This window comes from Chionomys nivalis, chromosome X (assembly GCF_950005125.1).
Source record: "Chionomys nivalis chromosome X, mChiNiv1.1, whole genome shotgun sequence".
In the NCBI taxonomy this organism is placed as follows: Eukaryota; Metazoa; Chordata; class Mammalia; order Rodentia; family Cricetidae; genus Chionomys; species Chionomys nivalis.
Genome location: NC_080112.1, coordinates 30,809,408 through 30,836,725, shown reverse-complemented (window position 1 = coordinate 30,836,725; position 27,318 = coordinate 30,809,408). Strand labels below are relative to the sequence as shown.

The 27,318-nt window shown below is 45.6% G+C and overlaps 1 protein-coding gene across 1 annotated transcript; it reads right to left on the bottom strand.

Annotated features, from left to right (window-relative positions):
• Window positions 1-946: 946 nt before the first annotated feature.
• Nyx (nyctalopin) lies at window positions 947-26,953 on the bottom strand. The gene is made up of 2 exons (XM_057760358.1): window positions 26,891-26,953; window positions 947-3,021 (listed from the first exon to the last, which is right to left on the bottom strand). Exons 1-2 carry the CDS (start codon window positions 26,910-26,912, stop codon window positions 1,613-1,615), a joined length of 1,431 nt encoding a protein of 476 aa, XP_057616341.1. The 5' UTR covers window positions 26,913-26,953; the 3' UTR covers window positions 947-1,612.
• Window positions 26,954-27,318: the final 365 nt, after the last annotated feature.

The window sequence follows — 27,318 nt, the reverse complement described above, 5'->3', positions numbered from 1 at the left end:
CCCCTCAACCAAACATTTCTTTGGATATAAAGGGGCACCAGCTCAAGTCTGGCTGTTTCCTGTGGGCATGGGACGACATGGGAAAGGGGAGAGCTGGGAGTTGGTGGGCTCATGCTCAGAGAGATGTGGCTGGAGAGGCATCCTCTTTATTGCCATTGCCATCCTGGAGACCTCAGGCAGCTGTTTCTTTTTTTTTTTTCTTTTATTTATTTTTTATTCTTTTTTAATTAAAATTTCCACCTGCTCCCCGTTTCCCATTTCCCTCCCCTCCTCCCAAATATTGCCCCCTCCCCCCACTCCCCTCCCCCTATTCCCACTCCTCTTCTCCTCCCCCCACACCATTCCCCCTCCCTCTCGATACTGAAGAGCAGTCCAAATTCTCTGCCCTGCGGGAAGACGAAGGTCTTCTATCTACGTCCAGGAAGGTGAGCTTCTAAACAGGCTAAGCTCCCACAAAGCCAGTTCATGTATTAGGATTGAAACCTAGTGCCATTGTCCTTGGCTTCTCATCAGTCTTCATTGACCGCCATGCTCAGAGAGTCCGGAATCAACCCATGCTTATTCAGTCCCAGACCAGCTGGCCTTGGTGGGCTCCTAATAAATCAGTTCCACTGTCACAGTGGGTGGGTGCATCCCTCGTGGTCCTGATTTTTTGCTCTTGTTCTCCCTCCTTCTGCTCCTCATTTGGACCTTAAGAGCTCAGACCGTTGCTCCAAATTGAGAATCTGTCTCTACCTCGATCCATCGAGGAGAGGGAACCTGAAATGACCCTATCCTATACTGATGAATATCTTGCATATCACCTTAGAACCTTCATCAGGCAGCTGTTTCTTGAGGAGATGAGAAGGCAGGTAGCTAGGAGAACCAGAAAAGAGGATTTGTTCTTCCTTGAAAGTTCACAATAGCATTTAAAAGACTGAAAAGTCTTACGTTAGAGAAACTGGTCTAACTTTAATTTTAGCATTTTATAAATGTGGTCCACAAACACACCTTACTATAGGTCTGGCACTGCCTGTAGTAAGGGATCAATTGTGGTATAAAAGACGTGAGTCTGTTTTCCATTCCTCTTAATGGAACACCTCAGACCTCAGCAACTACCACCTGCTTTGGATCTCAGTCTCTTTCCCAGGCCCCTTCTCTAATGGCCTGTCCGCCTTCCTGAACCTTGTTGTTCCTAAGCCCCTGGGAGCAGAAGGAGTGATATGGTAGAAAAGATATGGATTGTTTAGTGGGTTACTGAAGCAGAAGAGGTGATGGGTTCTTAGTACTTAGCCGATCGAGTCCCGCTTTAATTTAGGGCTCGTGGATATTGTTGCCTGGAGGTGGAAGGGTGGGAGTTCCGGGAGCTTCCATTCCTCACCTACCCACCCAAGAGAGCATGCTCATTCTTCTCTTCTTCAATGGATGCCCATGTGAGAAGAGCAGAAACGTATACCCACTTCGGGGCCATTTCCCAGAGTGCTCCTCTGCCTAGGGCTATCTTTGGAGCAAGAACTTTTGTCACCAACCCCAATCGTATTCCCTCTCTTCTCACTACAGACACTCCAAATCACAGCCAAGTAAGCCTTCCCCTGTTGACCAAAGTGGTTTGGGTCACTTCAGTGTGGCAAAGTCAATCCCTCTGTAGGCTGAACACTACAGACTGTGCTAGGGTTAGCAAGAGGCAAGAGACGAACAGAAACATGGCCTTGCAGCCTAAGACCTCCACTCCAAGGGAGGGAAGGCTGTCATACAGTGAGCCGTTGACCAGCTCCCAGGTGGTGTTGGCTACTTCCTCCACAGGGGCCCTTGGGGCCAGCAGCTTGGAGAGGAGGCTACTGAATCTGCTCACGGTGGTGGCCACTGGCTCTGGACTGGGGCCTGGGCTGGATGTGGTGAAGTTCAGCTCCTCGGGGTCCATACACAAGCCATCAGAGGAGTGCTCAAAGACCACCTGGCTGAGGTCCAGGCCGGCCACAGAACCTGGGGAGGCGCATGCCACATCAGCCACACGCCCAGAGCCCTCCATCCAATTGCGCAGCCACTCCAGATGGCAGTCACAACGCCAAGGGTTGCGGAAGAGGAAGAGGCGGCCCAGAAAGAAGCCTTGCTGGAAAGCGGTCCAGGAGAGCACGGTGAGGCGGTTGCCATTGAGATGCAGGGCCAGGAGGCCCGAAAGGTTCTGGAAGGCGCCTTCCTCCACAAAAGTGATGCTGTTGCGGTCCAGGTAAAGCAGCTCGAGCTCTGCCAGGTCGGAGAACCAGGCCCGTGCCACTCGGCCCAGCTCATTGCCACCCAGATTGAGTGTGCGCAGGCGGCGCAGGCCTAGGAAGGCAGTGGCAGGCAGCGCGGCCAGCAGGTTGTCATTGAGCAGCAGATGCTCTAGGGCTCCGCAGTCGCTAAATGCCCCGGCGTGCACGGCCCGCACGCGGTTGGCCTGCAAGCTGAGAGAGCGCAGGCGCCTCAAGCCCCTCAACGAGCTGGAGGCCACGGCCTCGATGCGGCTGCGCTCCAAGTGCGCGTGCGTCAGGTTAGCCAGGCTGCGGAGCGCGCCGGGCACGCGACGGAACAGATTGTCGAAGGCCGTGAGCTCGCGCAGGGCGGGCAGCTCGGCCAGGAGACGCTCGGGCAAGCTGAACAAGCGGCAGGCCGCCAGGTCCAGGCGGCGCAGGCGACCGAGCGCCGCGAAGGTTCGGGCGTGCAGATAGCGCAGCTCGCCATTGTGCGCCAGGCGCAGCTCGGCCAAGCGCGGTAGACCCTTGAAGGCGCCAGGCGTGATGAAGGACAGGTTGTTGTGGCGCAGCGACAGGCGACGCAATGACGGTAGCGTGCCGAAGGCCCGCTCCCCCAGCATGCGCAGGCCATTCCGGTCCAGGTCGATGGAGACCGCCTCGCACGGAAACTCAGTGGGCACCCGCAGGAGACCAGCACGGTCGCAATGCACGGAGCAGCCACGCTCCATGCTGCTGCACGTGCAGGCTGCAGGACAGGCCTGCAAACAGGCCTCGGTGGCCCGGGTGCAGGGCAGGCCGAAGACCACCACTGGACAAGAGAGGGGCCAGAAGAAGAAAAGACAAAGAACAGTAGTCAGAAGTCACCCCAGTAGCAAGTCGCAGACCCTCCACCAAGTCCTGCATCATTAAATGACCTCTTCCCATATGCTTACCAGCATACATTTCCCCATCTCTAGTGCCCTCCCCTTTGCTTCCAATTACCTTAATGAGCAAAAGCTATGCTATAGTCCTTGCGTCCCTTTTCTCTAAGCTTCCTCGCCTGTATCATCACAGTATGCTTTTAGAATATCACTAGAAGCTTAGTCACTTGTGTGGGGAGGGGAATCTCTGAGGATGTCACTATACCCTACATTAAGCCCTGTGCTGCCCAGTGCAGTGACCAATAGCCACATGGGCCCCTAACCATATGAAATGTGCCCAGCTCAAATTGAGCAATACAAGTATACAGAGGGAGCTAAAAAAGTAAAATATTACATCAACAATTACGTATGGGTTACATATTGAAATGGTGTTTTTATATGATACATTGGGTTAATGTCAAATGTTTTTACCTTTTTAGTGTGGCTATATTTCTATTGGTGTCATTGGCCCCTTTCACCATAAAAATTCAGTTTTTAAAAACTCCCAGTGAGTCCATTAAGCCTCATGAAAAAAAGGAAGAATTAAAGAGCAAGGGGGTTGCAAATGAAAGAAAAGTCTATTGCCTTCTTTTTCTTTAACGGTCACTTGAAAGTTAAAAATTAAGGCTACTCTCAGATCCCAGTGATGGCAGGGAAAAAAAACTGAAACAAACAGAATGAACTCTCAGACAAGTTCAACTGGAAGGAAGGGGGGGACGACACATTGTGGGGGATCCGGGTTAGGTGCAGGCATTTGACTGGGTTGTTTGAGCGGTATGGGGTCCAGTGGGTTTTGCTAGTCACCATGGTCAGTGGCTGGTGAGTCACTCTGCAGGGTTTCTTGTTATCTTGTGATAAATGACAAGCACATGCCATACGTTGTCTATAAGGGAAAAGAGACTCCTGCTGGGTTATCAGGTTATGAATTAAGGGCATGAGAACCTTTTATTTTCCTGTCCCCCCTTTTTTCTCCATCTTATTTTACTTTATTTTGTGCCTGTGTGGGGGTGTTTACATGCAGAGGTCAGAAGACAACTTACAAGAGTCAGTTTTCTCCTTTCTATCATGTGGGTCCCAGGGATCAAACTCAGGTCTCTAGCTTGGTGGCAGATGCTCTTACCTGCTAAGCCATCTCACCAGCACTATATGGACTATTATTTCAAAGATAGCATATTAAATACACTATCAGTGACCTCCTACGTCTCCAAAGAATTGATTATGGACACTGCAGTTAAATTCCATTCAACAGCTTACTCTTTAGAAACTTGTTTACATTATACTGGGAAAGAAAAATGCTTATAAATTTTGTTCTGCAAATTCAAGTGGATGATCAAGTAAAGTCATCAGAACCTGCCCTCTCCCAGTATGGTTGCCACTGACAACAAACAGGATATCATTATGTGCTTCCTCATGCAAGACTGTGGTCCCAAGCCTGGTCTGAGGACCAATAGAAAAAGACAGAGTACTTGGCTAACATACACAAAGCCCTGGGTTCATCTATATCCCTATATAAACTGAGTGTATGGTACATGCATGTAATGCCAACCCTCAGGAAGTAGGGGCAAGAGGATCTCAAATTCATCTTCAGCTACACAGTGAGTTCCAGGCCAGCCAAGGACACATAAGAACCTATAGAAAAGAGAAGGAAGAGAAGAGAGAAAGCAGCACTGACAGATGGACCATTTGGTGTTCCAGCCAACTGGTTTCAGGCAGTATTCAATTTCACAGTTTATATAAGGAAAAGGAGTGTCCAGGTGTAAATGTGCCCAATTTCCAGCAAACACCCCTGGTCTGTCATTTCCCCCCCATCATGTCCACAGTACCTTGCCTCTCTAAGCCACTGTGGGAACCTGAAGGCAAAGACAACATAGGGTATGTTCAAGGTGCTTGCTGCCGCCTCTGTAGGCTTACTCAGCCCCAGCGGTTCATTTGTTGTGAGCAGTCCATGGTTTCTCAGCTGTTCCAGGGGGGATTCGGCCATTCCAGATTTGTCTTTGAGCGTTCAATTGAAACAGGCTACTTCGACATTCTGCTGTTAAGGAAGCTTGATATAGCTTTCCCTTCTCCCTAAAAACTGTGAAATAGACATTGAGCTACCAGCAAGATTCTAGGAACCTATCCCATCAGAATGGCTGTGAATAAGATCTCTGTTGATTGGTATACCCTGCTAGGGAGGCAGGGCCAAGAACCTTAACTACAGTCCTCTGCAGAACAAAGGGGTAACCTGTTCTCATCAACCCTTCCAACTAGGTCAAGTTGAAGTCTCACGTTTCCTTACCAACAGCCCTTCATTCTACTTGCTTCTCCTTTATAATTAAGAAAAGTATGCTCTCGATCCTATGACTTGTTTATCTCCTGCTGAACAGCCAGCATTGTTTCAAGCACACAGTATGGTTCAATAAATGCTTGCAGAAGTAAATGGAATTGATGCCTTCCTTTGTAAGATTCTTGTCAAACAATGTCATTTGTTTTAAGTTGTAGACAACTCATAGGATTACAAGAAGGTGGCTCACAACTGTCTATAACTCAAGCCATATATTAACTATACTATATGTATAATGCAAAAGATCAAAAAGGTGGTTGTTAATGATTTTAAATGCTTTCAAGAGATCGAGAGATGTGGAATGAAGCTTTTCATTGTATATTGCCCTTTTGGGGGTTTATTTGCTTGGTTTTTTGGTTTTTTTTTTTGGTTGATGCAGTGATATTTTATTTGTATATTAATAAATAAAGCTTGCCTGAAGATCAGAGTGCAAATCTAAGTCACTAGAGGTCAGGGAGTGGTGACACACATCTTTAATCCCAGGACTCAGGAGACAGAGGTAGATGAACTCATCTCTGTGAATTCAAGGCTACCCTGGGCTACACAAGATCAATCCAGAAACAGATCCAGGTGGTGGTGGCTCACACCTTTCATCCCAGTGTTTGGGAGGCACACACCTTTAAACCCAGCACTAGGGAGATGGGGACAGAAGCGATATGGCTGGGCAGAGAGAGGCATATAAAGGGGAAGAGACAGGAACTCACTGGAGTGTGGAGTCTGATATTTGGTGGAGACACAGTGCAGTCTAGGCAGTCGCCCCTTCGGTCTGAGCATTGGTAGAGGGAAAAGGTCTCTCTAGCGGCTTACTGTTCTGCCTCTCTGACCTTCAGCTTTAACCCCTATATCTGACTGTAGGTTCTTATTATTCATGCTACAAGTTGGTTGGTTTTTTTGGTGTATTTGTTTCCTTTGGTTTTTCGAGACAGGGTTTCTTTGCATAGCCCTGGGTATCTTGGAACTTGCTACAGACCAGGCTGAGCTCAAACAGATCTGCTTGCCTCTACCTCCCAAGTGTTGGGATTAAAGGCAAGTGCCACCATGTCCAGCTGCTGTATATTCTTTTTTTATGATTAAAAATTTGAGCCACATTGTTATAGTTTGAATCTAAAAATTATGCCTCAAAGCCTCATACAGGAAAAGCTCAGCTGCCAGCTGGTGGGCCTTGAGAGATGATTGGATCATAGCTCAGTAGATTGTTGAGAGGCAGGAGGAAGAAGGTGGTGGCACACACCTTTAGTCCAAGCGCTCGGGAGGCGGAGGCAGAGAGGCCAACCAGACCTACAGAGTTCCAGGACATCCAAGGCTACACAGAGAAACCCTGTCTCGAAACACCAAGGAGCAAAGAAGGAGGAGGAGGTGGAGCGCCATAAGGAGAGCTGTGAAGGGTCTGCCTCGTCCCAGGACTCTCTGTCTCTCCTTACTTCTGACGGCCATGAGCCAGGCAGCTCTGCTCCTTACCACTCACATGCTGTACTGTTTCACTATGGGCCCAGAAATGTCAAAGTGACACGGACTGAAGCCATGATCCACATTGTGCATGTGAGTTAGTACCCAGAGAGGACAAAAGAGTGCTTCCGGTCCTCTGGAGCTGGAGTTCCTGGCTAGAAAAGCAGTACTTGCTTTTAATCACTGAGTCAGGCATTTTTTTAAATTTATTAAAAATTTCCACCTCCTCCCCTCCTCCTATTTCCTTCCCACTCCCACTCCCCCTCCCTCTCCAGTCCTAAGAAAAGTCAGGGTACCCTGCCCTGTGTTCCCCCTCCATCCAGGTCTAGGAAGGTGTGAGTCAGGCATTTTCTTTTTAACATGATGAGAAAAAAGATACCATGTGGATACTTAAGCTATTTCAAAAAATAGATTGTAGTTTACTTTAAATTTCTACAAAATGGTCTGTCAATATACCACCATTAGAGACCTATTTTTGGTCTCTGAAACCTTGATAACCATTAGAAATAGTAACTAATTTACTGGATTAGTAAGAAAAAATTAAGTTGAATCAAGTCAGTTCTCAAAACAGACAACAAAACTCCAGTATTAACTTACCCGGTATGAAGACCAGGTATGTGCTTAGTAAGCCAAAAAAGCGGGGCACCAAGAACTATTTAAAATCACTAATAATAGCATACTGTGGTGAGTTCTGCTTGCAATCATAGAACAGTATCTTCCATCGGATGACTTTCTGCTGGTCGCTACAATATGCCCATACTTGATGCTACAAGGAGACTGCAAAAAAAGGTCTAGGTGGTGTGCTACCCAGGACTTCACGTTGGAATTACATGAGCCTTTGTAATACTCACAAACCCAAGCTAATACTATCAAGATCTTTAGGGGTGAGACCAGGCACTGATATTTGTAAAGCTCCAAGGGACTGATTCCAATATGCATTCGAAGTAAGAAACCAAGGACCTAAGCAGATCTACTTTATAAAAATGGGGCTCATTGGTAGGGGGTGGGGGAAAGTTACAAGATCTAACAGAGGGATCGCTGCATAGCTAGCAGTTCCAAGCCTAAGGTTATAACAAAAGGAGTTAGTTGTAAGCAGATGTTTACCAACACTGGGCTGGAAACACTCATAGCCCAGTCTTCCTACCATCCAAGAGATACAGCAACCACATCAACAGATGAGTGGCTGAACGAATGTGGCATAGCCATACAAGTAAATATACTTTGGGTATGCATGTGTGTTTGTACACTTGTGGATGCATGTGTGTTCATGGAGGACAGAGGTCAACAAAAAAGGGTCTCCCTCAGTGACCACCATATTGAGACAGTTTTCTGCTGAACCTGGAGGTCTCCCATTTAGTTAGACTGGCTCATCAGCAAACCCCAGAGAGCCCCATGTCTCTGCCTCCTCAACAATGGGCTTACAGGCTGTAATCTTGCAGCTCCTGTTTTTTTATGTGGGTGCTAGGAATTGATTGTGTATCCAACTGTTTCCTCGCTAAGCCATCTCTTCAGCCCTCATTTTTAGTTCCTGCCTCTCTTTTGAAAGTCATGTTCCCTGTGCTTTCCCTGTGAATTCTTTTAGCATGTTTATAATAAGCCTTTCCTTGGTAATCCTAATGTAAGCTGTCTATGGGCCTGCTTGAAGGCAAAGGAAGGTAGACAAAAGCTACAAGAAGACAATGGAGAACAATGGAGATGGTAGATGGTCTCTAAACATACAAAACCTCTCTCTTCTCACCTTAATTGCTTACAACCAAGTGATTGTTTACAACAAAAATAGCAATGTATTATGAGTTTATAACAAACACGAGGGAAAATATGACAAAGTAATATAAAAGATGAAAAGAAGCATGAATTACTTTCATAAAGATCTTCCATTTGCCAGGCGGTGGTGGCACACACCTTTAATCCCATCACTCAGGAGGCAGAGGCAGGCAGGTCTCTGTGAGTTCAAGGCCAGCCTGGGCTACAAGAGCAAGTTCTAGGACAGGCTCCAAAGACTGTTGACAATAGCTTTGATCTGTGAAGAGGTCAATTTAAGAGAGCTATTTCTCCGACCTGGATAGAGACCTAACATTCCAAGCTGCCAAAACTTCAAAGAGAATCCAGTTGAGTTGGCCAATCACCTAGGCAAGGGAACAGCTCTCAAGAAGACAGGTTCACCTTAAACCTCACTAAAAAGCTAGGGGTATAATGAATCCCTTTTAGAGAGATAGTGTAGTCTTCCTTCCCACAACTCCCACCCTGAAGGCCAGTAGTTTCCAGAAGGTTGGTCTGCCTTCCTGAATCACTCAGACAAGTCTGTGTCCATTCAAAGCAGGCTCCTTTGCGTTCCTTTGCACTTTGCCTGCTTTGGTGGGTTTTTTTGTGGTTGTTGTTGTTGTTGTTGTTGTTTTTCTCAAAATCTAATAAAATTGTTCTCAAGATTTTTTTCACTCTATTCTCAATTTTTTTTAAAATTTATTTATTTATTAAAGATTTCTGTCTCCTCCCCACCACCACCTCCCATTTCCCTCCCCCTCCCCCAATCAAGTTCCCCTCCCTTGTCAGCCCGAAGAGCAATCAGGGTTCCCTGCCCTGTGGGAAGTCCAAGGACCCCCCACCTCCATCCAGGACTAGTAAGGTGAGCATCCAAACTGCCTAGGCTCCCACAAAGCCAGTATGTGCTGTAAGATCAAAAACCCATTGCCATTGTTCTTGAGTTCTCAGTAGTCCTCATTGTCCGCTATGTTCAGCGAGTCCGGTTTTATCCCATGCTCTTTCAGACCCAGGCCAGCTGGCCTTGGTGAGTTCCCGAAAGAACATCCCATTGTCTCAGTGTGTGGGTGCACCCCTCGCGGTCCTGAGTTTCTTGCTTGTGCTCTCTCTCCTTCTGCTCCTGATTTGGACCTTGAGATTTCAGTCCGGTGCTCCAGTGTGGGTCTCTGTCTCTGTCTCCTTTCATCGCCTGATGAAGGTTAATATTCAGGAGGATGCCTATATGTTTTTCTTTGGGTTCACTTTCTTATTTAGATTCTCTAGGATCACAAATTATAGGCTCAATGTCCTTTATTTATGGCTAGAAACCAATTATGAGTGAGTACATCCCATGTTCCTCTTTTTGGGTCTGGCTTACCTCACTCAGGATAGTGTTTTCTATTTCCGTCCATTTGCATGCAAAATTCAAGAAGTCATTGTTTTTTACTGCTGAGTGGTACTCTAATATGTATATATTCCATACTTTCTTCATCCATTCTTCCATTGAAGGGCATCTAGGTTGTTTCCAGTTCTGGCTATTACAAACAATGCTGCTATGGACATAGTTGAGCATATACTTTTGTTGTATGATAAGGCATTTCTTGGGTATATTCCCAAGAGTGGTATTGCTGGGTCCAGAGGTAGGTTGATCCCGAATTTCCTGAGAAACCGCCACACTGCTTTCCAAAGTAGTTGCACAAGTTTGCATTCCCCACCAGCAATGGATGAGTGTACCCCTTTCTTCACAACCTCTCCAGCAAAGGCTATCATTGGTGTTTTTGATTTTAGCCATTCTGACAGGTGTAAGATGGTATCTTAAAGTTGTCTTGATTTGCATTTCCCTGATTGCTAAGGAGGTTGAGCATGACCTTAAGTGTCTTTTGGCCATTTGAACTTCTTCTGTTGAGAATTCTCTGTTCATCTCAGTGCCCCATTTTATAATTGGGTTGATTAGCCTTTTACGGTCTAGTTTCTTGAGTTCTTTATATATTTTGGAGATCAGACCTTTGTCTGTTGCGGGGTTGGTGAAGATCTTCTCCCAGTCAGTGGGTTGCCTTTTTGTCTTAGTGACAGTGTCCTTTGCTTTACAGAAGCTTCTCAGTCTCAGGAGGTCCCATTTATTCAATGATGCCCTTAATGTCTGTGCTGCTGGGGTTATACGTAGGAAGTGGTCTCCTGTGCCCATATGTTGCAGTCTACTTACCACTTTCTCTTCTATCAGGTTCAGTGTGTTCAGACTGATATTGAGGTCTTTAATCCATTTGGACTTGAGTTTTGTACATGGTGATAAATATGGATCTATTTTAAATCTTCTACAGGTTGACAACCAGTTCTGCCAGCACCATTTGTTGAAGATGCTCTCTTTTTTCCATTGTACACTTTTAGCTCCTTTATCGAAAATCAGGTGTTCATAGGTTTGTGGGTTAAAGTCCGGGTCTTCTATTCGATTCCATTGGTCGACTTCTCTGTTTTTATGCCAATACCAAGCTGTTTTCAATACTGTAGCTCTGTAATAGAGTTTGAAGTCAGGGATGGTAATGCCTCCAGACGATCCTTTATTGTATAAGATTGTTTTGGCTATCCTGGGTTTTTTGTTTTTCCATATAAAGTTGATCACTGTCCTCTCAAGATCTGTGAAGAATTTTGATGGGATTTTGATGGGGATTGCATTGAATCTATAGATTGCTTTTGGTAGAATTGCCATTTTTACTGTGTTGATCCTCCCAATCCAAGAGCAAGGGAGATCCTTCCATTTTCTGGTGTCCTCTTCAATTTCTTTCTTCAAAGACTTAAAGTTCTTGTCAAATAGATCTTTCACTTCCTTGGTCAGAGTTACCCCAATATATTTTATGCTATTTGTAGCTATCGAGAAAGGTGATGCTTCTCTGATTTCCCTCTCTGCTTCCTTATCCTTAGTGTATAGGAAGGCAACTGATTTTTGAAGTTGATCTTGTATCCTGCCACATTACTAAAGGTGTTTATCAGCTGTAGGAGTTCTTTGGTAGAGTTTTTGGGGTCGCTTATGTATACTAACATATCATCTGCAAATAACGAAAGCTTAACTTCTTCCTTTCCAATACATGTATAATGCCACTCAGATTTTACAGATTTCTTTTTCTCACATAATAACCAAGTTTTTAAATTTTGAAACAGTGTTTCACTTGTAGTCTAGTCTGGCCTTGAACTTACAATCCCCTTGCTTCAGCCTCTCAAATTCTGAAATGACAACTGTATGCCATCGTGCCCAGCTGTAATACTCAAGTTTAATAAGTGTTTGTTCATAGATACAGGACATTATTTCATCGATTCTTACAGCCTTACATCTAAGCATTATTCTCCTGATCTCAAAAAGGAAAGTGAAATGGGCGGAGATAAATGGCATTAATTTTTGTTTCTCTTTCCACTGAGCCTTACTGTCTCCCAGCCCACACACCTAATCTGAGCTGCTGTGACCGGCTTTGATATGAAAGAACAGCACGTTCTGACCTTTGAGGAGCCTTCCGGCACTCATTGTCCATGCTTCTACAGCAATTGTTACCAAGCACCGTTTCTAAGAAAACATGCCCCACTCAAAGTCCGTGGGTCTCTGCTGCCTCCTCCCAGGCACAGCTGTTTGCACCATTCCACTTTGATGTAAGCACATCTAATTGGATCCATTTCTTCTGTATGAAAATGGAACAAGTGCTAAGCCACTGGCCAGCAAGCTCTTGTGAGTGCAAGCCCGTCAATTACTGGGGCTGGAGTTTGTGTGGAAGCCACGTGTGATATGGGTGTAGCGATACAGGCCTGTAATCCCAGCACTTGGAGGATGAAGGCAGGAGAATCTGGGGTTCAAGACCATCATTGGCTACATAACGAGTCTGAGGTCAGCTTGAGCTAGAGTATGTTCTGTCTAATAAACAAATTTCCAAATGAACAAAATGCAGCACAGCAACACATGACTCAAAGCAATGCAGAGGCAGAAGCCAAGGGCAGTGTGAGGAAGGCAGTGCACGCATAGTGCCTCCACTCAGAGTGCCATAGCCAAGTGTCCTAAACCGGGGTAACTTGCTAGTAAACAAACAATTCCCATGGTTCTGCGGGCTGGGGAGGTCCAAATCAAAGCAGATTCGGTAGCTGGTGGGGGCTGGCTTTTTCTTGCTTTGTCTTCACGGCAGAAGGAGTGGAGGAGCTCTCCAACATCTCCCTTATAAGCATACCAATGCTGGGCCAGGCGTGGTGCGCACACCTTTAATCTCAGCACTAGGGAGGCAGAAACAGGCAAATCTCTCTGAGCTCTAGGCCAGCTATGGATACATAGTAAAACCCTGTTCCCCCCACACACCCCCAAAAATTCCAGTTTTGAGAGTTCCTTATCACCTCCCAAAAGACCCTGCCTCCCTCCTCATTGTAGCCCACTAGGAATTTTATTTCAGTTGTGCCTTAGGAATGCAACCCAGATGTTCAGTACACTTGTGCAGAGAGAGCAATAGATCTGAGTCCCCACAGGGCCTTGCTAGAACTTTCTGTGTTACTGCCCTGTTCCTGTTTCAGAAATCCACTGAAGCCATCTGCAAGAGGATTCTGTTCCTTACAGCCAAATGATCACTGGTTATAGTAGTCATGCGACAGCAGAAAGGATGCTGCCTTTTCGCTATTCTTTCCACATTTACCTAGAAGCCAGGAACTCTCCTTCCTCACTTTGTCTAGCATTTAGGGCCCAGAGGAAGTGACCTAGATTGGTCAAGCAGCCAGCCAGCAAGATTTAGAAACAGAAGGAGACTTCAGGCAGAAACCATCTTCTGGTCAGAATGGCAGGAGAGCCACTGGCTTTCAGATTTACACAGTAGTGAAGAAAAAGAAAAAATAAATAAAATAAAAGATCTGCATGCTGGGGCTGAAGAGATGGTTCAGAGGTTAAGAACACTGGCTACTCTTTCAGAGGTCCTGAGTTCAATTCCCAGCAACCACATGGTGGCTCACAACCATCTGTAATGAGATCTGGTGCCTTCTTCTGGCCTAGAGGCATACAAGCAGGCAGAACACTATGCACATAATAAATAAATAAATCTAAAAAAAATTTTAAAAAAAGATCTGCATGTGGAATTGCTGGCACCTGACTCCTCACATGTTTCCCATGTGCAGGTGACCCATTAAAGGGCAATGGCTGGGGTCTGTGCTAGACTTGCCCACTTCCTGATATAGGCATTTCTCCTGTCAGTGAAGCTTCTGTTGAAGAATGCTAAGAATACCTAATGTCAGCAAATAAGCTCCCATTAGCCTCTGCAGCCTAGAGTAGGTCCTAGAGTTTGCAGCCAGATTTTTTCTACTCATTTGTCTCTTTGTGTATGCACACGTGTGCATATGCACACACGTGTGTGCTACAGCATGCATATGGAGGTCAGAGGACAGCTTGTGGGAGTCATTTCTCCCCTTGTACCATGTGGGTTCTAAGGCTCGAACTTGGGTGATCAGTCTTTGTGGCAAACACCTTTACTCGCTTAGCCATCTTGCTGGTAAAAATCCTTAGGCAACAGCCCAACGCAGGTGTTAGAGTTTGGCTTTGAAATATCTTTTCAAAGGCCCACATGCTAAAACTAGGCCCACAACCCCTGAAACTGCTAGGAGAAACCTTTAAGAAACGGAGCTGATTAGAATAGGTCTTTGGAGGGAAAGGTGTCCTTGAAGAGACTATTAAGATCCCAGCCCCGGGCTTTTCTCTTCCTTTGATTACCGAATGTAGTTGAGTGGTCTTCTTCTGCCACCTGCCAGCCACCGTGATATACTGTGCCATCTCAGGCCTAAAGCAGCAGAGCCAAGTGACCAGGGATGGAGGCCTCGAAGTGCTAAGTTCAATAAGCCCTCCTTCCTTGTAAGCTGTCTATTTGAGTATTTGGTCCAGAAATGGAAAGCTAACACAACCAGACCCCTTCATTTCGTAGTATGGCCTCCCTCCTCCTTGCCTCTGAGGAACTGTGAACACTTCACCTTGCCCAAGAAAATAACCTGAATTCAGAACCAAAAGGAAATTCCTCCCGATTCCTTGCCCAGAAAGTTTGTAAGGGGGGATTGAAAAGGGTCAGGGCAGTCCTGGCTTTTCCACCTCCAGATGGGAGGTGGTGTCTCTCAGAATCAGCAGTGATGATTCCAGAAACAAGTCTCCTTGGCTGTCCTGAGCTGAGTTCTGTGGGAAACCCTTGGCCAGAAAAACCCATTTGCCCAATTAAAACAAAGATCACAGTCTGTGAGAACAGAAAGTCAACTCATTTGTCAGTTGCTTAGCAATGTCTCCCTCTCACAGCGGTATTCTGGGGATAGATCCATCTGGAAACCAGAAGAGGTTTCAGAGCTTTCCTCTTTGGTCTAAGGAATAGGGAGGGGAGGACTAGAAATACTAGAGATGGGCCTGGCATCGTCGGCCATGAGGCTTTCCAAACATTCCTTCTTCAAACCCTTCCCCGAGGACATGTCCTGCTGCCCTACTTTTCTCGTATGCTTTGGGTCTTTGGGTGCTCTCACCCCCACTTTCTCATTCTGCTCCCTTCTTTTTGTTTGTTTTTGGTTTGGTTTGGTTTGGTTTTTTGATAGAGTTTCTCTTTGTAACCCTACCTGTCCTGGAACTAGCTCTGTAGACCAGGCTGGTCTCGAACTCACAGAGATCCGCCTGCCTCTGCCTCTCAAGTGCTGGGATTAAAGGCTTGCGCCACCACTGCCCAGCTTTCTTTTTTTTAATTTTTATTTGCTCTTATCTCATATGATGTGGGAGTGTCTTTATCTGTCTGTTGCTTTCATTGGCTAATTAATAAGGAAAACTGCTTGACCTGATAGGGCAGAATTTAGATAAGCGGAGTAGACCGAACAGAATGCTGGGAAGAAGGGAAGTGAGGCAGACGCAATAGCTCTCCTCTCCAAGATGGATGCATGTTAAGGTCCTTCCTGATAAGCCACCACCTCGTGGTGCTACATACATTAATAGAAATGGGTTAATCAAGATGTGAGAGTTAGCCAGTAAGAGGCTAGAGTTAAATGGGCCAAGCAGTGTTTAAAAGAATACAGTTTCCATGTAATTATCTTGGGTAAAGCTAGCCGGTGGCCAGGAGCCGGGTGGCAGGAAGTGGCCCACAGCTCCATACTACACTCATAAAATACAACGCCACCACAATTTCCCCTCCCTCTCCTCCTCCCAGTTGCCCCACCAACACCTCCCTCTCCCCCGGATCCATTTCCCACCATCTCTCCCCGCCACCAAGAAAAGAGTAAGCCTCCCAGGGACATCAACTAAAGACAGCATAATAAGATACAGCAAGCCCAGGCACAGACCTTCTCATCAAGGCTGGAGGAAGAGGGTCCTAAAAACAGGCAAAAGAACCACAGACATCACCACTCGCAATGTCAGGGGTCCCCCAGAAACACCAAGCCAACCGTAACACATATCCAGAGGACCTCGAGAAAATCGTGAAGGCTCCATGATTGCCACTTCAGTCTCTGCGAGCCCCCATGCTGCCCCCTTCTTTTTAGGCCTCAGGCAGGCTATCCCATCCCATCACTCCATTCTCTCATCTTATTGTGTGCAGCTATGAGGAACAGGGCACTGTACTGCTCGGGACAGCCGTGAGAGCACTGGGCCAAGCCAGAAGTGGACTCCACAAGCCACTTGTCACAAGATTAAAGCTCATCGAGGGACAAATCCCTCAAAACCAAGTAGAAATATGTCCCAGAATAGGAAGCAAAACACCAGGTGTTCTGTTTAGGTTAAATATCCCCTAAAAGCTCATGTGCTGAAGGTTTGGCCCCCAGCCTGTGGCACTGTTGGGAGGCTATGAAACCTTTCAGTGGCAGTCAGGTGGCTGGGTATGTGCCATTGTGAAGGGACACTAGGTCTTCAGCACACACACGCGCCCTCCTAGCTACCATGAAGTAAGAAGCTTGGCTCCACCGTGTGTTCCCCACCATCATATTCTGCTTCACCACAGCCCCAAAGCAATCCAGTCACAGACTGAAGCCTCTGAAGGCAAGCGACAAATCCTCTCCTCCTCAGCAATCTTTCTCTCTCTCTCTCTCTCTCTCTCTCTCTCTCTCTCTTTTGAGACAGGGTTTCACTGTAGTTTTGGAGCCTGTCCTTGTAAACCAGGCAGGCCTCGAACTCACAGAGATCCACCTGCCTCTGCCTCCCGAGTGCTGGGATTAAAGGCGTGCGCCACCACCACCCAGCTCTCCTCAGCAATTTCTTAGCACAAGTATTTTTACCACGGCCATGGAAAGCTGACTGGCACATCAGGTATCAGAATATTGAACCTGTTACTATGGAGAGACTGCAAAAGACAGGGTTACACATTAAAATCCCATGGGGAGTTTTTTTTTTTAAAAAAAAAACAATTCATAATGCCTAAGCCAGTTATAACAAAGATGAACCCCCACATTGGTGTGTTTTTCTGTTGTTTTGTTTGTCTGTTTAGTTGTCAATGCTGAGCATGAAACCCAAGGGCTTGTGCATACTAGGAAAGCACTCTGCCTCTTAGATGTCACATCCGTAGCCCTTGTTTTGTTCTTGTTGTTGTTTGGTTTTGGGTTTTGAGGTGAGGTCTTGTTATATAGCTCAGATTGGTCTGGAGCTCACAATGTAGGTCAGGCTAGCTTCAAATGTGTGACCCTCCCATCTCTACCTACCAAGTGCTGGGATTTCAGGCGCACACCATTGTGTCTTGCCAGAACCTTGATATCTTTAAGGTTCCACAGGTGGGGCTGCGGTAGCAGTGCAGTCTGTAAAGCGCTATAAAGGACCTGACTTCCGTCCCCAGAAAGCACATGAAGAGGACGGGCAGAGTCATGCACTCACTGCTAATCCCAGAACTGGGGAGGCTCATCTGTGGGGCTCACTAATCAGTCAGACTGTCTTACTTGGCAAGTTCCAGGCCAGTCTCAAAAAGAATCATCCTGAGGATAGCCTCAGAGATTGTCTCGTCATGCACATACATACATACATACATACATACATACATGCACACAAACACACACCATCCAAGCAAATACAGTTCCACAGGTAATTCCAATGTGAAGCTAAAGCAAGAATCTTTGTGGCCTTTGTAAAAATGGGATTCATTTGTGTTGTGCAAAACGTTGTGGTAAGCTAGGTGTTGGAGCACACACCTGGAATCCTAGCACTCTGGAGGCTAAAGCAGGAGGGTCAAGATTTCAAGGCCAATCTGACCTACAGAGTAAGATCTTATCGAGAGAGAGAGAGAGAGAGAGAGAGAGAGAGAGAGAGAGAGAGAGCGCGTTCCGGTGCAGTGTGGACCGCATGGCCTCGCTATGCCTCTCCTGGGTATATAGTCGAAGGAATTGAAGGGAGATATGCAGCACTGTGAACACTAAGCTAAAAAGAAGAAACAACTAATGGCTGTGGGTCAGTGACTGGATAATCGAATGTGGCATACTATACACTGGAATATCCCACCTTAAAAATAAAAGTGATGGGCACATGCCAAAATGTAGGTGAAGGATGAATTGATGAATTTTAAAAACGTGAAAGCTGGGATTCACAACACGGGTCAGTATTCCCACTTACTCAGGCAGAGGGAGCACAAGTTCAACAAGTTCAAGGCCATCCTAGACAAGATAGTAAGACCCTGTTTCAAAAAAAAGCACCTGGCACGATAGCGCACGCCTTTAATCCCAGCACTCTGGAGGTAGAGGCAGGTGGATCTCTGTGAGTTCAAAGCCAGCCTGGTCTATGTAGTGAGTTCCAAGACAGCCGGGACCCTGTCTCAAAACACTAAAAAGAAAAAATAAGAAGAGGTCTGGGCTATAGCTCAGTGATAGAGGGCTGACAGATCATGGGTGAGGCCCTAGGTACAATCCCCAGAACTGCAAAACAAATTCTGTTTGGTGAAATAAGCTAGTCACACAAAGCCATATATCATGTTACTTCCATTTACAGGAAACATCCGGAAGAGGTAAATTCATAAAGACAGAAAGCAGATTCGTGGTTGCCAGGAGCCGAGAAGAAGGGCAAACTGTGAATAACTGCTTGATAATAGCACAAAATTTCAAAACTTCTGGACAGCGCAAAGCATGTAGAGACTAGATAAAAGTGATAGTTGCGTAATGTTGTGCTAAATGCCACAGTTTAAAGGAGTGGTACATTCTGTGTCAATTTTAGATCAATTTGTAACGGAAGTTACAAGGTGTCCCTAAATCGGAGCTCTGGGTTTGTGACCTGGCGAGATGGACGGACCAGCTCCAAGCTGCAGGGAAGCGTTGCTGGCGAGGCCCAAGCGCCTCACAGAATGCTGTCTTAATAAGGAGCAGCTGGGGAACTTCTCCCTGGCGGCACCAGGCTCGGCAAATGTGTTTTTCTCCCCGGAGGTTTGCTGAGGGAATGGTTACTCATGGAGTTTCCAACCACAGGCTGAGCTTGGAATATTTTTTTTTATTCTCATTGTTTGAAAAAGGCTTGTGCCTCCCAAAACTAAAATAGTATGGGAAAATATGGTCTGGTTTCTGGTTTCAGCAGAATGTATTTAGCCATTTTGGCTCGAGAAATCATTCTCTTCCCACTCCTGGCAAATGCTTCCCCAACTGCTCCTCCAGCCAAGCCCAGTGCTAGGTTTTCAAAACAAAACTAACAGGGGGAAACAGAAATGTACCTGGGGCACCACGCCATGGCCTCTGGCCTCAGGCGACCCCAGAACCTGCTTCTTACACCATGCAGACACCTGTGACAAGAAGGGAAAGAAGGAGCTGAAGAGACAGACGGCTCAGCGTCTGACATAAATAAATCAATGCAGCTTTTCCAGAAAAGAGTTGGAGAACCTTGTAACCTAGCAAATCCACGCAAAACATGTGAAACTGGCCAGGTACCACAAGACTTGTAAGAAAAGAAATAGCAAAGGAAGAAAAAAAAATGAATGTGGTGATGGCAGGTGTGGGACTTTTTCTTTCATCTTTACTATTTTTGTTACATGTCTGTGGGTGTTTTGCCTGCATGTATGTCTGTGCATGGAGTTTGTGTGGTGCCTGTGGAGGCCAGGAGACGGTGTCAGGTCTCCTGCAACTGGAGTTACAGACAGTTGTGAACCACCATGTGGGTGCTGGGAATGGAACCGAAGGTTTCTGGAAGAGTAGGCAGTGCTTTAACCACTGAGCCATCTCTCCAGCACCTCCATTTTTTTCCTTTTTAGTTATTTTTGAGACCGAGTCTCCTGTAGCCCACGCTGACCTTGACTTATCTATTGTGGTCGAGGATGGCCTTTGACTCCTGATCCTGCTGCTCCTGCCTCAGTCTCTTGAGTGCTGCGCTTAGATTCATGTGTCACCATGCCCAGCTCAGGTGGTAGGCCCTTCAACAACTGGAACTTAGTTGTCTTACTTAGGGTTTTCTATTGCTGTAAAGAAACACTGTGACCATGGAACCAAATAGAAGACCCGGATATCAATCCACACACCTTCGAACACCTGATCTCTGATAAAGAAGCAAAAAGTATCAAATGGAAAAAAGAAAGCATATTTAACAAGTGGTGCTGGCATAACTGGATATCAACATGTAGAAGGATGAAAATAGACCCATTCTATCACCATGCACAAAACTCAAGTCCAAATGGATCAAAGACCTCAACATAAAGCCAACCACACTGAACCTTGTAGAAGAGAAAGTGTGAAGTACACTTGAACGCATTTGCACAGGGAACCACTTCCTAAATAGAACCCCAGCAGCACAGACACTGAGAGAAACAATTAATAAATGGGACCTCCTGAAACTGAAAAGCTTCTATAAAGCAAAGGACACAGTCAACAAGACAAAACGACAGCCTACAGAATGGGAAAAGATCTTCACTAACCCCACATCAGACAGAGATCTGATCTCCAAAATATACTAAGAACTCAAGAAATTGGACACCAAAAGATCACATAACCCAATAAAAAATGGAGTACAGACCTAAATAGAGAACACTCAATGGAGGCTGAAAGACAGTTAAGGAAATGTTCAACATCCTTAGTTATCAGAGAAATGCAAATCAAAACAACTCTGAGATTCCATCTTACACCTGTAAGAATGGCCAAGATCAAAAACACTGATGACAACTTATGCTGGAGAGGTTGTGGGGAAAAGGGAACACTTCTGCATTGCTGGTGGGAATGCAAGCTGGTACAACCCCTTTGGATGTCAGTGTGGAGATTTCTCAGAAAATTAGGAAACAACCTTCCTCAAGACCCAGCAATACCACTTTTGGGTATATTTCCAAAGGATGCTCAATTGTGCCACAAGGACATGTGCTCAACTATGTTCATAGCAGCTTTGTTTGTCATAGCCAGAACCTGGAAACAACCTAAATGTCCCTCGATCAAAGATGAATAAGAAAAATGTGGTACATTTACACAATGGAGTACTACACAGCAGAAAAAAATAACGACATCTTGAATTTGGCAGGCAAATGGATGGAGCTAGAAAACATTATTTTGAGTGAAGTAACCCAGACACAGAAAGGCAATTATCACATGTCCTCACTCATAGGTGGTTTTAAGACATAAAGCAAAGAAAACCAGCCTACAAATCACAATCCCAGAGAACTTAGACAACAATGTGGACACTAAGAGAGACTTACATGATCTAATCTACATGGGAAGTAGAAAGTAGAAAAAGACAAGATCTCCTGAGTAAATTGGGAGCATGGGGACCTCGGAGGAGGATTGAAGGGAGAGGGGAGAGACAGGGAGGGGAACAGAGAAAAATGTAGAGCTCAATAAGTATCAACGAAGTCAGGACCACGAGGGGTGCACCCACCCACTGAGACAGTGGGGCCGATCTATTGGGAGCTCACCAAGGCCAGTTGGACTGTGACTGAAAAAGCATGGGATAAAACCGGACTCTCTGAACATGGCGGACAATGAGAGCTGACGAGAGGCCAAGGACAATGGCACAGGGTTTTGATCCTACTTCAGGTTCTGGCTTTGTGGGAGCCTAGACAGTTTGGATGTTCACCTTCCTAGATCTGGATGGAGGGGGGAGGACCTTGGACTTTCCACAGGGCAGGGAACCCTGACTGCTCCTGGGACTGGAGAGGGAGGAGAAGAGGAGTGGGGAGAGGGGGAGAGGGGCGGGAGGAGGGGGAGGGAAATGGGAGGCAGGGAGAAGGCGGAAATTTTTTTTTTCAATAAAAAATAAATAAATAAATAAATAATCAGAAAAAAAAGAAACACCATGACCATGGCAACCCTTATAAAGAACACATTCATCGAGAGGGAGGGGGAATGGAGTGGGGGGAGGAGAAGAGGAGTGGGGATAGGGGGAGGGGAGTGGGGGGAGGGGGCAATAGGTGGGAGGAGGGGGAGGGAAATGGGAAACGGGGAGCAGTTGGAAATTTTAATTAAAAAAGAATAAAAAAATGAGAAAAAAAAAGAACACATTCAATTAGGGTGGCTCAATTACAGTTTCAGAGGTTGAGCCCATTGTCCTCATGGCAGGGAGCATGGCAGCTGTAGGCAGACGTGCTGGAGTTGACTCAGAGACAACAGGAAGTTGACTGACTGTTGCACTGAGTAAAGCTTGAAAAATGAGACCTCAAAGCCTGCCCCCAAAGTGACACACTTTCTCCAACAAGACCACACCTACCAACAAGGTCACGCCTTCTGATAGTGTCACTCCCTTTGGGGGCCATTTTCTTTCAAACCACCCTATTTGTGCAAGTCACTTGGTCACTGAGGGTGCAGCTTAGAGGAGATTAATGTATTTCTTCTTCTCTCAGGAAGTTCAACAAGGGTAGATTGTCATTAACAAACCTGGTCCCTCCCCCAGAATCTTTCCTGCTTTCTGTCTCACCGTGTAAGCTCTGCCTAGTGCATATTCATCTACTATGAGACCCTCACCAAGGCTGAATACATACTGGTGTCATGTTCTTTGACCTCCAAAACATGAACCTGACGTCACCTCTTTTCTTTATAAAGTACCTAGCCTTGGACATTTTGGTCTAACAACCAAAAATATGGCCCTAACAGGAAGCACTTTAAATCCCTAACAAGAAGGGAATATAGAAACAAACAATATATCATACAAAATCAAGAGCCACTGGCCCATGCAATAGCATCAATGAAGCTTCTACATGTATTGCTCAACATGACATAGTATCTAAGTCTACAATGAGAGAATTCCCCTTGGAGTACAGCTGGTCTCTCCCTCCACCCCTGCTTTCTTCTCGTAAATTCAGTTGCTTGAGGTACAGTTAAGATCGTCTTTAAAAAATGTACTCATTTTGGTTACTCCATTACTGACTGGCTCTGCAGGTAGAATGTAGCATGCATGAAGGCCCAGCTGGAGAACCATGGAGACGCAGGTGTGGTGGAACTCAAAAAAGTACCCTATTAAAGTGCAGTTCGGTAAGTATAGCAAGAGTTCACGCCCATACCAATCAAGACTGAGAGCATTGCTAATGGAATTTCCAGAAAGCTTCTTCAAGTCTCTTTGACACGTGTCCTTTCTGCAGACAACAACAAAACTGCTTTCTGGACTATAGATGAGCTCTGCCTTTGGAGGATTCTATAGAAATGGTAGGAAATGGCTCTTTCAATCACCAGTGTGTTTATGGGGCTCTTCCGTATTGTGACAGGTCAGCTGACCGGGACTTGTTAGTTCTGAGTTGACTAGACTGTGATAGATAATGGGGGTACCTTGACTAACTTATTCCCTTACCTGTTGAGCCATGCTATGATCTGAATACAGATGGTCTCTGGGAAATGCATATATTGAGTGCTTGGTCCCAGATGCTGGATTTATTTTAAGTTTAAGTTGAGGAAGTGAGGCCTAGTTGGAGGAACTAGGCCTGGTGGACAAATCTTTGGGTGTATCTCGCCTCGCCCCCTTTCTGTATTCCCATTTTCCTTCGTCCTGGCTGCCGTGATGCTAACTGTTCTATTGCACCGTTCCCTCCTTGCCATGAAGGACAACCAAAACTGTGAGCCACAAGAGAAAGAAAAAGTAACTAACAGTTGGCGTTTGTATTGTTTCCAGTTTTAGTCTGTTGTAACAAAAACTAACACAAGGGGAGTGTGTGTGTGTGTGTGTGTGTGTGTGTATGTGTGTGTGTGTGTGTTCATGGACATGTATTTTCATTTCTCACTTATCTAGGAGCAGGATTGCTTGAGCCATATAAATATGTTTACTATGCCATGAAACTGATTGAGATTCCAGCATTCCACCCAGTCTCATCAAAGCTTGAGATTTCACAGTCTTTCACATTCGGGCTATTGTTTTGGGTCTTAAAATAGCATCATGTGACTTTACTTTTCTACAGACTTCTTTTAAAATGCAATCCTTATCCTTCTAGAAGGAGACCTAATACCTAGTAGGAAAGAGTGCATCCAACCGAGCAAGAGTCTGCACTGGGCTGATTCATGCATTCAAACAACAAACAATTATTAGCCACGTACCACCTCTTATATTCTAAGAGAGAGAAGTGGACAAACACGAACTCGGATGACTCTAAAGACTCGGTGGAGAGCAAGCAAGGTGTGAAGGACCCTAGAAAGCAAGTCTGGAACTCAAATATGATGCTATGAATGCCAGGGAGCTAGGGGATTGGTAACTCTGGAGGAGGCTGTGGGAGTGTGTGTCCTTACCCACCTGTGAGGAGAAGCATGCCCCCAGGAAGACTGTGACTGCCTCATGTCTCCCCTGCTCTGAGCCACTTCTGATTCTCAAGTCCAAGTTTGGGGAAGCTCAATCAACCTTCCCCACCCCCCCACTCCCTGCCAAGGAGGCAGATCGCTATCCCTGCCTGCTTCTTCAGAACATGTTGTTCCCACCGCTTGTGACTCGTCATCAGAGAAATAGTCTCTGTGCTGATGGAGTGTCTTTTAAATGAAAGCACTAGGGATGTGGAGCTGGTCATTAATTTTAAGTGTGTCTATTGTTAGTAAATGATGTCACCACAGAGCTTGCCAAACTGTCACAAGTAGTCTGGATGTCTTTCAGGGTTCTGTAGGGAAGACAGTTCCATTCTGCAGCATCAGGCTCAAATACTGTCTGGATTGTGTGAGTGGCAGCAGAGCTTTGGGTACTCCTTGAAAATAATCCTGGCTCTTGGAAGCAAACATTCTGTCCCCATGACTAAGTCAAATCTCCTTTCTAAGGAGGAGAAATGGCAAGTCGCTGGCTATTGGTGATTATATAAATGTCAACCTCTGTCCTTTGGAGGCTCCTGCAGTAGGAATTCATATCCTACTTATCGTGATGTGCCCTATGCCCTACTAATGATTTTTATTTTCTGGGTTTTATTGATTGATTGATTCTCCATTAAGGAATGTAGATTTCTCAAAGACAATAGGCCATGTGGCTGTACCCCTTATAGCATCCCTTGCACACACTAAAGGAACATTGTCTATTGCTTGATGGAACAGAGCATGTCCCACTTTTTTAAAAAAAGGAATATAGAGTGGTCTAGTTAGCTCTCACTGTCAACTGGAACAATCTAGAGTCATCTGGAAGGGATCCTTGATTGAGAAAATCCCCAGATCAGATTAGACTGTGGTCATGTCTGTGAGGAATTGTCTTGATTGTTAATTGATTATAGGAAGCCACAGCCAACTACAGACAGCACGATTCCTAGGTAGGTGGCTCTGGACTAATAAGAAACCTAGCTAATGGCTCTTTGGAGCCCATTCCCTATGGTGGGATGCCTCACTCAGCCTTGATGCAGGGGGGAGGGACTTGGTCCTGCCTCAACTTGATGTGCCAGGCTTTGTTGACTTTCATAGGATGCCTTACCCTTTCTGAGGAGTGGATGAGGCTGGGTAGAAAGAAGGTGAGGGAGAGGAAACCGTGGTTGGTATGTAAAATAAATTTAAAAATATAATAAAGAAAAAAGAAATCTCGCTAAGTATAAGCCAACCAGCAGACCAGCAACTGTACTTCTTTGGCTATGAAGGGAGCTCCTATTCCTGTGTCCACAATAGAAAGCAGCCTCCCCACAACTTCCTGCATTGAGCTTGCCTTGACTTTCCTCAATGTGTACTATGACCTAAAACTGTGAATTGAATAAATCCTTTCTTCCCCTTGGTTGCTTTTAGTTGGAGTGTTTTCTCACAGTGACATAAAGAAAGCTAGAATACAAAATAAGAGGAGTCTATTACTAGTATTTTAGAACTATCTGTACCATGTGTCATATAGACAAAGATCATTACATAGATCGCCATAACATCAAGTAATTAATTCTCCACAGAGGTCAGAGAAACAGATTCTTTGTGTAGAATCATTTACTAAAGAACTGAAAAGGAAATGATTGATTGGCTGATTGATTGATTGATTGATTGATTGATTTTTTTTTACCCTTAGGCTAGCTGAAATTTGAAACACTGGATAAAGTATTTTGTGACAAGTATTTCTAAGTTTTGGGGACAGAGATGTTTGTGGTTTTACCGTGCTGAGATGGTTCCCAGTACCCTACTCATGCTAAGCACTCATTCTACCACAGAGCCACAGGCTCAGCCCCATCTTGATATACTGGAGTGGGGGAGGTTTAGTGGCACAGATTTGTAATCCCAGTACTTGGGAGGCGAAGTTTAAGGCTAACCTGCATATATGAGACCCTGTTTCAACACACACACACGGGGGGGGGACAAAGTTTGAAAAAAATAAAAAATATTTAAACATCTGTTATGCCACAGTTCCATTGTGCCCTCCCCTTAGGAAGATTTGTTCCTAAGAGATTTTTTGTTTTTCACTGAGTTTAAAATATTAAACTTTTTTAAAAAAAGACTTAGACTCACTATGTAGCCCTAGAATGCATTCTGTAGACTCAGTTGGCCTCAGACTCACAGTGATCCACCTGCCTCTGCCTCCTAAGTGCTGAGACTAAAGGTTTGAGCCACAGCATCCACCTTGACTTTAGTATGTCTAGAAAAATCACTAGTTTGGGGTTATAACACTAATAAACTCACATACAAAATATAGAGATATATAAGTGTTTTTTTTTTAAAAGAAAAAAAGTGAGTTCCAGGACAGCCAAGGCTACACTGAGAAACCCTGTCTCGAAAGCCAAAAAAAAAATATAAATAATAAAATAAAAAAAGAACGCTATTTCATATTTAGATCAGGACTTTTGTATATTAACAAATTAAGGAAAAACAATCTACTGCCTACTGTTTTCTCATTCTCTAGCTCTTCGCCACAGTCACACAGCAGGGAAATCCGCTAAGAAAGAGCAGCCAGATAGAGCTATGACTGAAGCCACTTGGAGCCCTAATTCTTTAGGCAGAAGCCGTGTGACTCTTGTCCCATCCCCGGCCACAACAACAGGACTCACCATGAAGAAGGAGGATCAGCATCCCTTGGCCTTCCTCGCACCAGGTGGCTCAGAGCCATTGAGCTGTAGGATCCCTACCTGGAAGGAGAAAGGGCAAGTCACCAACCAGGTCATAGGCTACCCAAAACACATCCTGTCCGCACCTCCACGCTTGGCTATGCCCAGCCACTTTCCCTTCTAGTGTTAGACTAAGAGAAACCAGTGAGAAAAGCTGGTCAGAAGCTCGCCCCAATTTCTCCGCATCCATCAGTTTGGAAACCCTTCATCAAGCCAAGGCCCGACAGCAACTCAGGTATCACTCAGGATCCAGCAAGAAAATAGACGATGGAAAAAGCATCTGTGGAGAACCCTTAAAGGTCCCTCTAAAATGCTGCTTACCATCCTGGGGGTCTGGCCCCAGGGCCCCCAGCCCCTCCATAGCACAGGAA

What these genes read in the sequence shown, in the direction of transcription:
- Nyx (XM_057760358.1), bottom strand. Translation starts at nt 26,912, where the DNA reads ATGCTGATCCTCCTTCTTCATG. An exon ending in GCTGATCCTCCTTCTTCATG is followed by an intron (nt 3,022 to 26,890) that starts GTGAGTCCTGTT and finishes TCTCTTGTCCAG; the next exon opens with TGGTGGTCTTCGGCCTGCCC.